The sequence below is a fragment of the Diadema antillarum genome, unplaced genomic scaffold, assembly GCF_040938485.1.
Source record: "Diadema antillarum isolate AM-2024a unplaced genomic scaffold, OU_Dant_1.0 seq00001278_RagTag, whole genome shotgun sequence".
NCBI lineage: Eukaryota > Metazoa > Echinodermata > Echinoidea > Diadematoida > Diadematidae > Diadema > Diadema antillarum.
The window spans coordinates 261,583-279,173 of record NW_027272058.1 but is presented as its reverse complement, the minus strand read 5'-3'; the positions used below and the strand labels follow the sequence as shown (position 1 = coordinate 279,173).

General features: G+C 36.4%; 1 protein-coding gene across 1 annotated transcript in view; it reads left to right on the top strand.

Annotated features, from left to right (window-relative positions):
* LOC139745577 (ras-related protein Rap-1b-like) overlaps positions 1–15,129 on the top strand; it is a 38,289-nt gene extending 23,160 nt beyond the window's left edge. Inside the window, 6 exon segments of the mRNA XM_071655971.1 lie at positions 2,332–2,400; positions 11,429–11,485; positions 12,502–12,642; positions 13,335–13,432; positions 14,418–14,511; positions 14,513–15,129. Of these exon segments, the coding sequence (XP_071512072.1) occupies positions 2,332–2,400; positions 11,429–11,485; positions 12,502–12,642; positions 13,335–13,432; positions 14,418–14,511; positions 14,513–14,569 (516 nt within the window). The 3' untranslated portion in view covers positions 14,570–15,129.
* Positions 15,130–17,591: the final 2,462 nt, after the last annotated feature.

Genomic DNA, 17,591 nt, shown 5'->3' with positions numbered 1-17,591 from the left:
TTACCGGTCTGGGGCCGTTGGACCGGCGCCAGTGTGCAGCATTGGTTTATGCTAGCGATCTACATACTTTTTGCCCATTGGCTAACACTAGCCCCTAGGGATTACAGTATCATTTTCAAGTTTTCGTCATGCAATTCCTGCGGACTTCGCGGTAGTGTGATGCTAGCACCTACAATGTAGTGTTGGGATCGATAATTTTGATCAGTATTGCCTCATTAATCTTACCGTCGGTGTTGGACCAGTACCACGTGAAGGTGTACCCTCTTAGATGTGGTGATCTGACCTGTACAGGGTGCTACATAAGCACTTGCCCGATTACCCGGGGCAAGTAAAAATCAAAGTCGGGCAAGTGTTTTGGAACAATGAGAAAAAATGCTTGCCGGAATTGGGCAAGCAAAAAGTTTTGAACCCATCTTTACTTCCCAATACTTATGTGAAAAAGTCCCAACAATCCGACACCAACACTCAATCGAACCAAGTATGTAACTCCCCACATGTGCTGTTTATGCAAATGATTGGGTTTTATCAAGCCCTTGGCTTTACAAGTGATTTTCTGTATCATTTTCTTATATTTTGGGACTTTCTTTTTGGGCAAGTAAAATTCATGTTCGGGCAAGTGTTCTACAACAATATGAAAATCTGCTTGCCCGATCGGGCAAGTGGTAACAAAAAGTTATGTAGCACCCTGCTGTAGTCCCCAGATGATGTATCATGCCTCAGATATTTCGTTATAATGTGAAGAGAATAATCAATATCATACACTAATCGAATTGATGTTGGTCAGGTACAAACAATTTGCATTGTTTAGGAATGTACATTTCTAGATTTTACCATGAACTGATGTTTGGGTCACTTTCGATTATTGAGTTTCATTATTTTCTGGCCTTTCCCTTTCGTACAATGGAGTAGCATGTACATGTTATTATGCTAAAGGAAGTTTTGCTGGACTGATGTTGATGCCACTTGCTATACAAGTACTTCACTTTGGTTTTGAAATGCACTTGTGCTTTGCAAAGTGCTCATCATGCTTCCTCTTTCGTAGGGAGAAAACAATAGCTGTCTTTGATATTAGATATGTTCAGTACATTATAAACTTTATGACATGATTGTTCATCACATTCCCAGTGCTCAGTGAAAAGTAGTGACAGTAATGATACATGTGACTGATGCCTTTCTGAGCATTTGTGTGGAAGCAGTATGTACTGTACTTCTTTCCATATAAGCAACTGACAAACATCAAAATTTTTAAATGTAGTGCTCATGATATGTTTTTCTTGGCTCTTGGTTAGGCAGCTTAAATCATAATTTGTGTTACTTGATTACCCCCTGAATGTTGAAATATAGACAACCGCTTTTACAGTGCTCACTTTGAGCATACATGTATATAGATTAATTTATTTATCAGCTCACCTGAGCTGAAGGCTCAAGTGAGCTACAGATTTATTGCGATCACCTTTCGTCTGTCATCCGTTGTGCATCGTCCGTCGTGCATTGTGCGTCATGTGTAAACAATTTACATTTTCATCTTCTTCTTGAGAGCCCCATGACCGATTTTCACCAAACTTGGCAGGTAGCATCCCTAGGGGGAGAGGATCTCAATTTGTTCAAATGGGCACCATGCCCCACCTGGGGGCCCCAGGGGGGCCCAAACCCCACAAAATTAAGGAATCTTAAAAAATCTTCTTTTCTAGAACCAGAAGTGATAGAGGGGTGGGAAGGGGTCCTTATGGGACCTATATTGTACATTTCCATCTTCTTCTTGAAAACCCAATGATGAATTTTCACCAAACTTAGTGGGTAGGATGCCAGGGGGTTAACATCTCAATTTGATCAACTGGGCACCATGCTCCCCGTGGGGGCACCCAAGGGGCCCCAATCCCCCTCCCAGCATTAGGGAATGTTTCCAAATCTGAGCTAGAACCAGAAGTGATAAGCAAAGTTAATTCCATGAGTTTGTACAGTGATGACTTAAATTTCAAGTTTGTTCATTACAGATCCCGGGCGGGCTGCCTCCCTCCCTTTTAACTTGAAATTTTGATTTCTGGTCAGGTGCACAAAATGTTGCATAATGAGTTATTAACTATCAGATGGTAGTTTTGGTTGCCCCACACTTCTGCCAGCTTGAAGCTGTGTTAACACAATAAATTTTATGTCTGAAAAAGGAATGTATTAGCATTCTGTGTCAAATCCCAGTTCAATTTGCGAATGAATGATGATAATTCATAAAATCAAAATTTAATTTTGCTGTATTATGATGATCACATGTTATGATATTGTAGTATCCATCACCTTTTGCTTATGAATTTCTCTCTTTTCTTTTTCATATTGCAGACGGTACAGTTTGTACAAGGGATCTTCGTTGAGAAGTATGACCCCACAATTGAAGACAGCTACAGGAAGGTTAGTTTTAATAGAAGGAGACTCTTGATGAAAACAACAAACCATCGCCCCTCATTGATTACAGTATACATTACAAAGGATACAACTTTGGTCTATTGCAGCTTTGAGACATGATAACACCAAAAATATGGGACATTAAAAATCTATAGACCTACAAGTATTACAGATCAATTTATTTGGTGATATGGGAACAACAAAGCCCAATTACCTACGTGTAGTTAGACACTCAGTGGTATCGCCAGTATAAAAGGTTAGTATTTCACTCTACTGATTGGTTTTCAGTAATGTTTCCTTGTAAGTCAGTGGATGTGATCTAAAACTAGAATGAAGCTTTAATACATCAGCTCCAAACTTTGCGAAAACTAAACTTGCATGGGATATGATACTTTTTTTTTCTGATAATAGTGTTTTAATAGTGTTCTTTATGACTAAAAAAAAAAAATGTCTATTCTATCTACTGTAGTTGACATGATGAAGCAAGTGAAATCACAGTTTGTTCAAGGTAGATGGCAAAATATCATTTCATGTTTGTGCAACATGTTTCTGGTCATGTTAAGCATTACAGGCTGCTCAGATGCTGAAACAGTCTCCTCAATCCTCACTGAACTCAAACTACATATATGACATTCCATTGAATTGCTGTGTCGCCAACATCATGGCCTGTCAGTCAAACATGCAACAATTCAAGGCAATTGTAAATTCATCCATGCGAACCTCCCTACCATTCTGAATTTGGAGGAAACAATTTATGGGAAAAATGTTTCTGCACATACAAACATGTATTTCAATCAGTTCATTTAGCTATCAAAGAGAGAGAGAGAGAGAGAGAAAGAAAGAGGGAAAAAAAGAATCAAAGATAACAGTGGAAATTTCATTCAAAACAGATACATATTAAGGAATATATGGCATTGGTGATACACTGTAAAAGATCTTTCATGTGAACACAGAAATTATTTTTTCAGATGTTGCGAGATGGTATGGGCTTGTGGCAAGAAGAAATTATTTATTAAAAGCCTCTGGGAAACAGAGGAATACAGACCTTACTACAGGCTGTGGTTCAAGACCACAGTATCACATTACACCAAAGTGGTTATGACAGACAAAGTACTGCATGTCTTGAGAAGGCCATGGAGGAAAATGAATGACCCACCCCTCAAACTGAGGAGAATGTACGTATACTTTGGCGGTAACACTTCATTTACCCGAGTAATATTACCCAAAGATACAGATTCATGACAGAGACAGCTCTTCTGCCATGTTGATTAGATTCTTCTATCCCAATTTAACAATATTTGATAGTTATGGCTTTCCTATGAATGGTATAATTTTGCTCCGATTTCACCATTGATGCTTTCTTATTTATTATCCTATTGATAAAGGCTTCTTAAAGCACACAAGCTGAAAAGTGAAATTAACATTTTGGATGTCTGTGACTGTGTACTCTGCATTTTAATAACTGTTACTAGAGGGCAGCACTGTTAATGTAGTACTAGTATGTGGCAATTCCATGAAAAGTGATGCTTTTCCTAGAAATCATAAATCTGCAATAATTTGAACAAGCTACTTGTGCAGAGACAAATTTAGTATCAAGTGCAAGAAATCAAGTTTTAGCATTTGAGTGATATTTTGATACAATTGAAGTACATTTAGGCATTTAAAAACACAAACAAACTGCATTTTGGGGCAATATTTTTGATTTTTTTTTTGTGTGAAAACACACAATCTTTGATTTTCATTATTCCATATTCATCAACACTTCAGAATTTATTTCAAAGTAGTTATGGACCCAAAATACTATTATTATCCTTGTCTTAGATAAGAGCTGTGTCGAAGTATGAATATTCAGAATTTGAAAAGTGGACAAAGTTAAATGTCTGTAACACTAAAAATGTAATGTTCATAACGCTACATTTGTGAACCTTTTGAGTAAATGCCAAATCTGTTGTACATACACAATTGTCAGTCTGCAACTTAAACAGGACCTGAGCACTCATTTCAGAAGAAAATTTCTTTTACTTAATGCTCCAATTCATACATTTTTCAGCACATCCACATGGAGGTTTAATAATCATGTCAAAAAAAAAATGTCTGTTAACAGCAAGCATTTTGTGTAATACTTAGCAACTGATTTATAGTTTAACTAATCAAAACTCAGATTGTTAACACTTCAGGATGAGCAGGTTAGAATAAACTATGAATGGTTTTAGACTGATCGTGCTGAGTTGGTGAAGTATGTAAAGCCCACATTATCTTACTGAATGTAATGTTCGTAACCCTGGAATTGAGTTTCTGTCATTTTCTGACATTTACAACCATATGGAAAAACATTCAAGGCTTGTCTGCTAAATGCTCACCTGCAAGTGTTCTAGAGCCAAGAGAAAGTATCCTCAAATTAAGCAGAATTTGGTCAGCAGAGGTTGAACTTAATGAGGCAAGTCTGACAAAAGCCCAAGGATGGTCTCATCAGTTTGGAGCAATTTGCAAGCTTTTTAAAATATTTAGTGTGTAAGCAGGTTCATGCAAATTCCCTCAGGCAATTTACTATACTTAGCAACTTTAACAAGAAGTGAAATTGTGCTGTACTAAAGGCAGAAGCCAAGAAGGGGGTAACAACAAGAACAGAAGTGTGGGCCTGCATGATTAGGTACCACTTTGTTGGGTTCTCAGCTTAATTGACGTACAAGCAGAACAAACAGTTCCATTGCATGTTGTAGTTGCCTGATGATCAAGTAGGCAATTTGGTTAAGTTGGTAGAAATTTTCCAAACAAACCTGGTTACTTTTCGTAGTTTTCCACAGAAAGCCATTAAAATGGGTTTAAACATACAGTAAATGTTGAAGAAACTGTAAGGTGCTTACAGACATTAGAGCGCTTCATAGGTTTGAGTTTTAATATGTTTGATGTGCAGTGTACGATCACCTCGCCATATCACTACAGGTAGACGCACAATGTAACAAGCATGCTGTGTGCAACCCTTTCAGCAATAAATACCACACACTCTACCCAAACTAAGTATTATAAAACAAGGAATATTCGCGTGCATTTTAATTTTGCAAATTTTGTGAGCGCCAAGATTCGCAAAATTAAAATGCACGTGAGAGTTCTTGTCTACAGTATATGCATTGAATGCCAGTGGCAATCCGCAAAAATTTCATGCTGCGAAAAAGGTCGTCAGCTCCAATTTGCGAAAATTTCATGCCGCGAATATATCTTGTTTCACAGTACACACACAGTAACACACTTTAAAGTTAATCACTACACATATCTATGAGCGTCTAGCTCTTGAGAAGAATGAAGGATAGGCTAGCTCTGCTGAGACTCTAGCCTTTTCTTCAGGCTGTTCATCAAAACTGAACATACAATTGCCATAAACTTATGGGGTCAGTTGAATTTATGGCAGCACGTGGCTTCATGCCAAGCATTGGAGTCTAGCTGCGCATGACGCATGTTTAGCAACACGTGCATGGGGCTTGATGGGGGTTGGTTTACACAATGTTGGGACTACATTGTACAATGTACATGCAGATTGTTTATAGAATTACCCTGCAGACACTAACTCTTGTGTGGGAAATGGGGGTTTCTGGGAAGACTGCCTTGCGACTTGAGTTGTTAAGTGTGAGACAGTAGCATACTGTGCTGTGTGTGTGATACAGATGGATGCATAGTTAATGTGTGGTATCTGTAATGTGAATGAAGTACATTGTATGCTGTCAGGTTAATCGGGTACACCGGTTACTGAATCAGTTAAGAAATGCCCTGCACGACAGTGCCCGATTATGCAGAGACTACTGCAGTATCATATTCTGTTATTGTCGTAGTCAATTCAGACAAATTATATAGACATTCTCAGTGTGTCACATCCAGAAGTGTTTGTAAATACATATTGAGACTTCAAAATAAAACTCCTATCATAATACGATATCAATACTTGCCTGGTGCGTCTAAAGTGATTTACAAGAAATAGGGAAAAGAGGCTGTGAATGTTCCCAATGTCACTGTACTTTAAAACCAGATTTGTGTGTGTGTGTGTGTGTGTGTGTGTGTGGATGCAACTTTCACTTTCTGAAAGTACAATGCACATGAAAGTTGTAGGTTTTTTTTTTTTTTTGTCTACACAATGCATTGAGCGCCATGATAGTACAATATGAAAGTTTCATGCTGCAAAAAATGCCATTATCTCCAATTTGAAGAGTTGCATGCTGTGAGTATCTCTGGTTTTAATTTATGTTGTATATGTCTGAATAGTATTATTGGAGACAATCACAGGAAAAGATTACCTGAAAACTTCCCCCCCCCCCCCGACATTTTACATGCTCGAACAAAAATATTGCATAACATGTGTGCATGTAAGATTCAGACAAAATCTATTCAGGACAGACTTGTACAAATGGATCATGATATTATGTGTCATTCTGTCTGTCACGTCTTCCATACTATTTGTTTTGATAGCACTTTTTTTTTTCTCTAATCTTTTTGAGAAGGGGATAATGGAGGAAATGGAGATATATGGTCAAATATATCACTCTGCTATTTTGATTCCATGCAGGCTGGTTCAATGCAGGCATATCCTGTTCACCAAGCCTACAAAGACTGATACATGTAGGCCTACATCGTTGCTCTCCGAGATGACCTCATGGAAAAAGTGCTGGTAGCCTTTCATTATGATGAAAGTCTCAGAAATGTGCATGGGAAAAAGGGGCCATGAAGGAAGCAATAACCCAGATCATTTTTTTATTTTTTATTTCATTTCTTTTAATGAAGATGCTTACATGATCCAGCAAGCACAGTATGATAGGATGGGCGGCTTTGGATGCCATGAGAAGTCGGATCCAGATCTAACTTTGAGGATGGCCCACAATTGATAATGCATTTCACAGTGCACATTAAAGCTTTTGATAAAAACTTTCAGAATTTCTTCATGAAAAAGTATATAATACTCATTCTAAATGTCCTAAAATGCTGAAGTTACTTCAGTGTACACTGAGTTTGTCATTAAAGCACTTCTGTGACATGTACATTATACATTGTACATGTGTGCAATTTCCCACTTTGAAAAAGGTGGACAAAGCATTCTGGCTACGCAAGGCAATATTTTTTGTGAGTTGTTAATTTTGTGTACTTGTACAATTGTACCATAGGTATTTAATCACTTGATTTGTGAAAATAAAAACACTGCAAAATATAGGTCTACTGCACATACAGAATTTCACTGTTAATTCACATCAAAGGATGCAGGGTTGAAAATTCATCAGTGTTGGTTCCTTACAAGAAAGGATGCTGTGGAACAGAAATTGAGTCGTAGCCTAATGAACATGGCATTTCTTTCTCTCTCTTTAAACTGCAATTTAATCAAATGCAGTACTGTATAGTTTGAAATTAAAAAAAAGAGGATAAATTGCAACTTTTAAATTTAATCAAGACTTGCTTACTTTCCTGGTCTGTTTGATTTTACTCATGAATCTAAAGTCAACTTGAACATGGAATGACATTTTTCTTTGAATACTGCTAGTGAGTTGAACATACATGTAATCTTACAGAAGCATTCTGACTGAGAGTGTACATGTACATGTACTTCTAGCTGGTCATCTTATTGTCAGTAGGCCTGTGTGTTAGCCTGGATGGGTCAGTGCGCATTCCATGAATGCCTTCACTCTGTCCAAGGAATAAATTGTGACTCGAATGGTTCAAGCAGATCTTTAGTGCTGGCGTGTGTGTCCTACAGATGTGAGCATGTGTTTTGTACATGATGTGAAGTCTGTGTTCTAGACTCTGAATTGCATAGGTACAGTATGACATAACTACTGTACGTAAGTCCATTTCAAATGTTCAAGGTAATGCCAGGAATGTCTGTAAATCAACTGTGTCAATTACTTCAGCAAATGAAAGCCTATAAAAGAGGTATAAGCTATCTGGTATATTTGTAAGTGTATTAGTGACCTGTGTTGAATGTAGGCCTGTACATTTTACAAAACTTGTCAAGATATCAGTTTCTGCACTGTAAACCCATTTCTCATCCTACAGTCCCTGCCTATGAGGGCTACTGTCTTTATTAAAGGAAAACAGTTGATTTTTAACAGAAATAGGTGTTCAATTCATGATGTTCAGTGATTTGAACTATGGACGTATTTCAGTGCCATTCTCATTGCAAACATTTTGAAATTTGGGTCGGGATCGGTTGTGTCTTTTTATGCCTCCGCCACGAAGTGGTGCCGGAGGCATTATGTTTTCGGGTTGTCCGTCCGTCCGTCCTTCCGTCCGTCCGTCCGTCCGTCCTTCCGTCCGTCCGTAATGAATTTTGTGGACAAGGTAACTATCAAAACCTTTTGAGGTATCCTAATGAAACTTGGCATGTATGTGTATTAGGGGGTGAAGTTGTGCCTATCAACTTTTGAGTGCATATGCTCAAGGTCAAAGGTCAAAAGGTCAAGGTCAAAATACATAGAATTTCACTATTTCCATCATATCTTTGCAATGCCTGAAGATATTTTCTTGAAACTTAGTGTATACATGTATTAACCAATTAAGATTCTCTGGTGAAAGATTAGGTCATGAGGTCAAAGGTCAAAGGTCAAAAGGTCAAGCAAAAATATTAAAACTTTACCTTTTTTCCTCTGTACCTTGGAAATTGTTCAAGGTCTCTGCATGGAAGATAGTATATATACATGTACTGACTGGCAGTGATTTTCTAGAGAATTTAGGGTTCATGGGTCAAAGGTCAGGGGTCAAAGGTCAAGGGCAACACTTCAAAATTTTACTATTTCCCTTATGTTTATGCAATGCCAGCAGGATTTTTTTTTTTTACACTAGGTGTATGCATGTTTAACCTAATAGAGATTCTCTGGAAAGTTTTTTTTTTCTTTTGTTTTTGCCTCTAAGGTCAAAAGGTCAAAGATCAAGTGAAAGTGCTGAACTAAGTTTTTCCTCCATATCTCGGAAGTGGCTCAAGTTATCTTGAAACGTAATACATATCTATGCATCTTCTGCCTGACAGTGATTATCTTATGAATTTCAGGGTCAAAGGCCAGATGAAAATGGTAACGATTTACTATTCAATACAGAAATTGCACTTTTTCTCCATACCTTGAAAATTACTCCATGCATAAATGTATGAATGGGTCAAAGTCAAGTTAAAGTCTGTAAATCCCAAATACATGCTCTCCTATTCATCCAATTAAACTTAGGTCAAGGAAGGTGAGCATTCAACACATTTGTGACAAACTTGTCATTTTAACATTTTGCCAATTTTGTGAAAATGTAGTCACACATTGTCCGCATGTACTATTTAGACCTATTAGGAGAATCATGCATTATGGCGGAGGCATACCAGTCGCCATAGCGAAATTTCTAGTTTATTCATCTTTCTCTCTGTGAAAAAAATTGTGAAACGTGGGTCACAATTATTTGCGAAGAGCTGACTTGCATATAAATATAAATAATGGCATGCTTTTTATGTCACAATGCCAATTCAATAACTGCAGCATGCGACAACTGGTAAAAATAGCAAGGAGCAACACATGTAGTGCAGTGTACATTGTACAATATAAATTTTCTTCGTTTCTGAAGTCGCCAGTCTCACTGTTCAACTTTGCATGTTATTTCCAAAAAATCCCACAAAGTATTGTGATTTGGATTGTGATTTGGAAATCTCCCAAAATAATGAGTTATTTCCCTCAATATTGTTTAAAAAAAAATAATGAAGGCAATGAGAACAGTATTAGTAAGTTTTGGTACCTTATACACAAGAATATCTTATATCATTCTTACCCAAGATGACGAGACTCTCTTTGATGAAGACAGAAGGGGAAATTTATGAAATATTTAACTTGAATTGAACTTTGCCAGGTGCTTTTGAGACAACAGGTGTACTTTACTTAACTCCAATTTTATGGACGTTGCTACATGTACTTCAACTGTGTAAATGATTGTTAGCGTAATTTTTTCCTTAGGGCATTCCAGTTTGTATGTGTATGTAAGTTTCTCGGGCATTGGAGTGCCACGTTCACTGGAAACTTATGAAGCAACAAGAAAAGAAATCTGGTCATGGGGTGCCTGAAGGAAAGTTTTGAATGCATTGGAACTATGGAGAAAATGTTTGCAGGCATAGATGGCATACTTCCTTTACCACACTCACTGCCTTGAACATACAAGAAAGAAAACATAATATTCCTTTCACATTGTTTCAGTTGCTGGCATATGAATTTCCTGTTACAAAGACTATTTAAAGGTCCTGTTTACCTTTGGGTGCAGTGATTTCAGAAATGTTCAAGATATCACTTTTGATGCATACAATGTACAATGTAGGTCAGTTGTATCAGTGTAGGTTATACAGATGCCTTTCCTGGGCTTTGAAGGCAATTTTGAAATGATATAAAGAAAAGTTGGGGCTTACCTATTCATGGCTGTTGATCATGTTGATCTAAAAAGGGAGTCTGTTGCAATTTTTCCAATTTGACATGTTATACAGATAACTGTTTTAAAACAGACTCGAAGTGGGGTCATATTCATAACAGTCTGAAATCGATAGTTTCCTTAAAGAAGGGGGCAGACCACATGATTTGCACATGCATGCCCACATGTTTTTGTAGTTTTTACTGGTATGTCCATTCTGTTTTATTGTGGGTAATAAGGACATTCCATGATGTGTCTATCATTTGGCAAGTTTTAACATTGACTTGAACAGGATTTCCCTCCTGACTGCAGCCACAGTAATAAATGGTTACTTGCCAGCATACAGTATTACACCAGGAGTATGTGATGAAAATCTATCGCAAGTACATTTGTATTTGTACTCCTTTCCAACTAAACCCAAAATGTAAAATGATTACTTTTCAGCGTGTATGATAACATGTATTACAATTACAGTAGTCAACTTTGCATGTAAAAAAAAAAGGAAACAATTTTTCTTTTTAATCCCTTTAATGTGATTTTAAGGTTTGCTTCCATGTATAAGAATTGAAGGTTATAATGTGACAATTGAAACTAAACAATCTAAAATGTATTCATATTCTTGTTTTCTTTTGTTTGACAGCAAGTGGAAGTTGATGGACAGCAATGCATGCTGGAAATTCTTGATACAGCAGGCACAGTAAGTATGGTCTACATTAGCAATGAGCTCATCCTAAAGGCTGGGTTGTCCATATTGTTATGTTTAAAAAAAAAAAGAAATCCCTTCTCGTATTTCTAAAACTGCTGTACAAATGCAATTATACCTCCGCTTAATACTGTCCTGGCAAGCATTACAACCAAAACTGGACTGTTAAAAGTGTTGTTTAGAGCGGAAGTTACACTGGTGCTAACAGGAAGTAGAGGAAATGTGATATTCTTTATCGATGCTAGTGACATGTACGCATAATGCATATGATACACGCTGTTAAGCGTCAACTAGAGACATCGTATGGAAGCTCATGATCATTTATAGTATCAGCTTGGACTTCATTCCACAGATTTATTCTTTTTCCGTTTTTGTCTTCTACAATTTGTACAATGGCATTGATTTATTTTTGTGGTTTTTTAATATACCGTCATTTCCTTGAGAAACTAACTTAATGCACCATCACACATGCTGATACACACATTAAAAGGAACTCATTGCAATAATATGGTCTGGTTGTTCACATCTGTTTGTAGAAATCTAATATAATTTCTTCTTAGTAATAAATGTGATTTTAACAATAGAATGTGTAAATAATATTTAGAGGTGCACATGTATGTACAATGTGTGTTTCATGGTAGTGGTCTGAATCTGATCTTTTCACTGCAATGTTCTGATATTTTCCATTAATTTGCTTGACACTGCTAGCGGGTCCCTCCATTTTTGGAAGTTTGCATATTATTTCATTTTTATCACTTCAGTTTTCATGACAACGTATTATTAGTGTACAGTACATTGCATTGCGGTGAGTATCTTATGAAGTGTTGAAAGTCACAGACCTGAATTTGTGTTCTGTTTATTGAAAGACTCTCGTTAGTGCCTATAAATGTGTTGACATTAAGTAATGATTTTGCTAACGGGATTAACAGGATTCATTGCAAATGGACAGCCACCATGTCAGTCATGAATCATATCTTCTGTACATTTTCATCTTCCCTTCTTGCCTACAGGAACAATTCACAGCCATGCGTGATCTGTACATGAAGAATGGCCAGGGCTTTGTGTTGGTTTACTCCATCACAGCACAATCCACATTTAATGACCTTCACGATTTACGAGAGCAGATTCTCAGAGTCAAAGACACAGAAGATGTAAGTCATGGGACATATGTGTTAGTGGAGCTCAGACTTTATACTGTGAAAGCTGATTCCACAAACTGAGAACCTACCCAAATGGAAATGCATTGGTTGATGACGGGAGAATGCACAGTGTGTGTTCAGTTTGAATGCCACGGGCTGGATGGTTTTGCACTGTTAAGTTATGCAAGTTTTAGATTGCTCATGAATGTAAATCTCATTCTGCTGGTAGCGAAGTTAAATTCAATTTGTGACATTGTGGCAAGACATGTTATATGTATACCATCAATTGCCATCAATGATTTAAAGAAAAAACAAAAACAAAAAACCCCAAACAACTTTGGAATACCAGCAGAAAAGAAATGAAAAAAGAAATAAATCAACTTCATGTCAGAGTATATTCACCAATTCACAGCAGTTTTACACAGCATGTTTTGATATTCTTAATGGTTTATCATAAAGTGATCTCTAAAGAGAATGTGAATTTATGAGTTCAAACTCGAGAGGTTGTTAGCGTGTTTAATGTTGCATCTAAAGATGTCATAGTCTTTTTCTTCTTCTTTTTTTTAATAACAGCCATGCATTTATATAGTAGTGGTATCTACAGTTGTAGGTTTATGTATAGCAGATGCAGAAACTAATGGCTTTCTGTTCTTTATTGTGTGGTTAACTACTTTTTTTTCTCCACTCATTCATTTGCTCTGAAGGTTCCCATGGTACTTGTAGGCAACAAGTGTGACTTGGAAGATGAGAGAGTGGTTGGCAAGGACCAGGGAGGGAGCCTTGCTAGGCAGTTCAGTGGCTGGTGAGTTTAAAGATATCATATCTGAGGTGTTTAGTAGTGAACATATTAAACCTTGGATATGAATTTGTAGACACTCCTCTATAAATTTGTTATTCAAATCTTATTGGTGCTACCAAAACAAATATAATAATGCAAAAAGTTCAAGAAAATTGTTATATTCCATAGGACCTAGCACACAATAAAACCATGTGACAGTTTCTTTGTACATATATCTCATATATACATACAGTATATGAACAGTATGATGAAATTTCACCTTACCTTGGATTGGGTGAATGCAGCAATATTAGTAGATCACATCACAAAGTTAGAGGAAAATTGGACAATCCATTTAAAAGTCTTAAATTCTTAAAATTCAGCATTCATTTTCCATTATTTCGATTTGATGTATCAAAAGGCTTCTTCTGGCTGACATAATTTTCCAGTATATGAGTTATTTTGGAGTATTTTGTGATCAAAAGTGTAAAATGATTTGGATCGTAGCATACAACTTTCTTTTCTGAGGAGCCCTCCCCATTCAGAAATAGGTAGGTAGAATGTTGAGTTACGATCCATCATGCCCTAGCAGTCATGTTTGCCCGACAAAAGTGCATGTGATTCACCCTCACACAGAAATTCAATAAATACTGCTATGGCCCAATGTGCCGATTATTGATAATTGATTATTAACCCCTTGAGGATGGTTTGATTTTGCTACATGCATTTCCCATAGACACCTTGCCCGAGTATACTCTGGATAAACATTACGTAGCAACCAAAATCATATTTGTTCTCAGATTGCAATACTGTTGGTATACCTTTTTGGCTCATATTTTGCATTTTTGTCATTACCCAACTAACATCATGTTTAGATACTAGTATTGAAGCATTATTTCACATATTTCTTATGCATTATGTGTCCATTTTAGAGCAAAAAATCAAGAGTTTCTGTAAGTGTGTGGAAACTGTGTTTACCTTTAACTGTTATTTTATACTTGTCTTGCAGCACATTTTTGGAAACATCGGCAAAGGCCAAAATAAATGTCAACGAAATCTTCTATGACCTGGTACGACAGATCAACCGACTGACACCAGAGACAACGGAAGAACAAGGGCAAAGGCAAAAAGGATGGCAAGAGTAAATGTGTAATTGTTTAATGTGATCACTTTTCCAAAGGAATAATGAAGGGGGTCCATCTTATATTGACATGACAAGTGGTAATAGTAATGAAGTCAAGAGTTGGATTGGTGCTAGAGACTAGATGTGCAGAATTCTGGGAATCATAACTGTGTTTCACTTTTTAATATCACGGCTCACTTACAAACCCTGGCCATTATGAAGAGAATGTATAAATTCCTTGTGAATCTTTTCCAGACTGAGTTATAGATTTCATGTGCAGATTTGATGAAATTGGAATTTAGGAATGTTGACGTGCTGAAGCAACATTCTTCTATTTCTGGGAATGAAAAGTAAGTAGATGGCTGCACCATCAAGTTTGTTAAATCAATTGTAATAGATGATATGAATGAACCAGGAATGCCATGTCCATCCTGTCATTCATTCACTCTACAAAGTGATCTAAAAAAATTACAAGGAACTGTCCAAGCCATGCCATAAGATACAAAATTGAATTGATCAGGCACCATGAATTCTTGGAATGGAGTTGAACATATGGGGCAGGCATTGTAATCAATAGGGACTGGCAGTTATGCCTACTCAGTATGTGCATGCCAATGCTTTGTCTTATGTTGGGACCAGTATTGTTAGAAATGAAAAAAAAAAAATAGTGTATTAAAGTCAACAAAAGCCTTCAACTCTGCAATGTTTTTGTAAACTTGTGTACATCATGTCATGGTATTTCTTGCATGTTTGACAAATAGAGAAAATGGCAATCTCATACATCGTAATGTTAAAATGAAATAGTTCACCAAATAAGTGGCAACAAACTTTGGTTATGTGTGGTATTTATGCTTTCACAACCTTCATGTCAGTGTCACATTTATCTTTCTTGATGTTCCTATTTGAGTGTTGTGTTCTGTACATTATTGCTCTAGATAATCAGGATCCACTCTACAACCCCCCCCCCCCCCCCCCCCCCGCCCTTCCACCCTTAATTCTTTGATATACAGTAGCACTTTGTATATATTTATCTGTAGCTTGGAGTACTAGTCTTCACTGCTAGTTACAGATTGTAAGATCTGTCAGGAGAAAATTTTTGGTTTTTATTTTTAAAGGTTTGCACTCCACATAATTTTTTACAATTTAGCTGTAAACTCATGCATTTTTGTTTTTGTTTTATTACAGGTAACGACATGTAATCAGTATAAGCATGCATAGTTGGCTTTTATTTGATCTTATGTATGTGTGCATGCTCTTCCACATGTATAATCTCTTATCTTACTGTTATGTTATTACATTATGATTATTTCTTAATTTATATGGATAAGAATATAAATATATATAATATATATACTCATTGCTTGTTAATCATTGTGTTCGTGTGTTTTTTGTAATAGTGCTATTTTAATTTGAAGGAATCAAAACAATAGCTTGTCATTTTTTATTATGTTAACATAGATTTTTAATTCCTCCAAACAACACACACACAAAATGACTTTTTCATGTGCAAACCACTGTAAAGCTGCCTTCACTGACAAGATACTGTAAAAGTGGAAATTGTAGTCTGAATAATTTTTTCACGCTCTGCCGAGTAAGATATATTTTGCATGTTTTTAATTCCACGGAATCAAGACATTACATAGTGGTACATGTACATGTACCAGTAACAAGCAAAAACATTTTTTGTGCTTTTATTTTCACGCAGTTTTCTGGTTGCGCAAAATACGCGAAAATTTCCACTTTTACAGTAATACTTGTTTCTCATGTGAAGCTTCAATGTGTGAATACAAGACATGGCATTTAATTGGTGGGGGGGGTGGGGGGAGGGGAAGGAATGAAAATGTAATTTCATTTATGGACACAATTTTTTCTCCCCCCAATCTGCAGGCAACAGTAAACCTGTATCATCTAGTATAACGACAGGTTTTTACCATGGTTGCTAATCAGATGTGTATGGAAGAAAAATGAGAATGGTTGTAAAATGTGACTTTCATTATTGTAGTAAACGCAGTGAACCATGCTTGCCAGCTTCCTACACATGTAAGATGTAAACTTTAGCAATCAGGAAAATGTATTTGTACATGTACAATGTGTGAAAGTTGGTCTTGTTTCATTTAACTTGCAGGGAGGAAACCAGACATATTTTAGTGCTGTGAAATATGGCACCAAGATTTGTCAAAAAAAGAAAAAAAATTGTGGATGAGTCAAATACTAGTACAGTTGAATTATTCAAGGACTGGCTTTATGTACATTTCACTCTCTTTTTTTTCTGTGATTTATTTTGTCATGCTTTTTTTGTTTTTTGTGTCTATTATTAGAATCATGATTATCACTACAATCTTGATTATTTTTGTGTTGTTGTTATAATGATTGTCCTGCATTGGTTTTTTAATTTAATTTATCAATTATTTTCTTTGTAAAATATTGGTGAGGTTCAAGGGTTCATTGCAAAACCAGAGCTGTTGCTTATTAGCAGCTGAAGTTGCGGAAAGGTTTTGTAGTTTAAGAAATCTTAGATAGTAATAGTTTTGTTTTTTCCCTTACCTGCAGCAGGAATCTTGTGATGACAATGTGCTAGGCTAGTTCTGTGAGCTGAATATGGACTCATTTATACTCAATAAAATGTTCTTATGTAAGTAACTTCAAATGTTGAGATACCAATTTTAAAATGGCATTTACTATGTTTGAATAAATTTGTTAAAACAGTGGGCCTTACTTTGATAAAGTGCTTTGCTTTACAGTTTTTGTAAACGTGAGATCAGTTCCTTCATAGACATTTGCACATCATTTTATCACCGTGCAGGTAAAAATACCTCCCAGAATACATTTGTGGTCATTTGTTTTAGTTCGTAAAGATCTGAATTTTATGACTGTGTAGAGCTGTCTAAAGGGAATGAAATATTTAGGGTTATTTCAAATTTGCTCCTCAGTTATCAGAACATATAGAAATATATGCCCTCTAATTCTTGTGGGCTCATTGCAATATACAACAGCTTATGCTTGGAATGAGTTGGTGCTATATGGCAAGTGAATTTATGCAGGAAGCTTTTTACTTGTTTC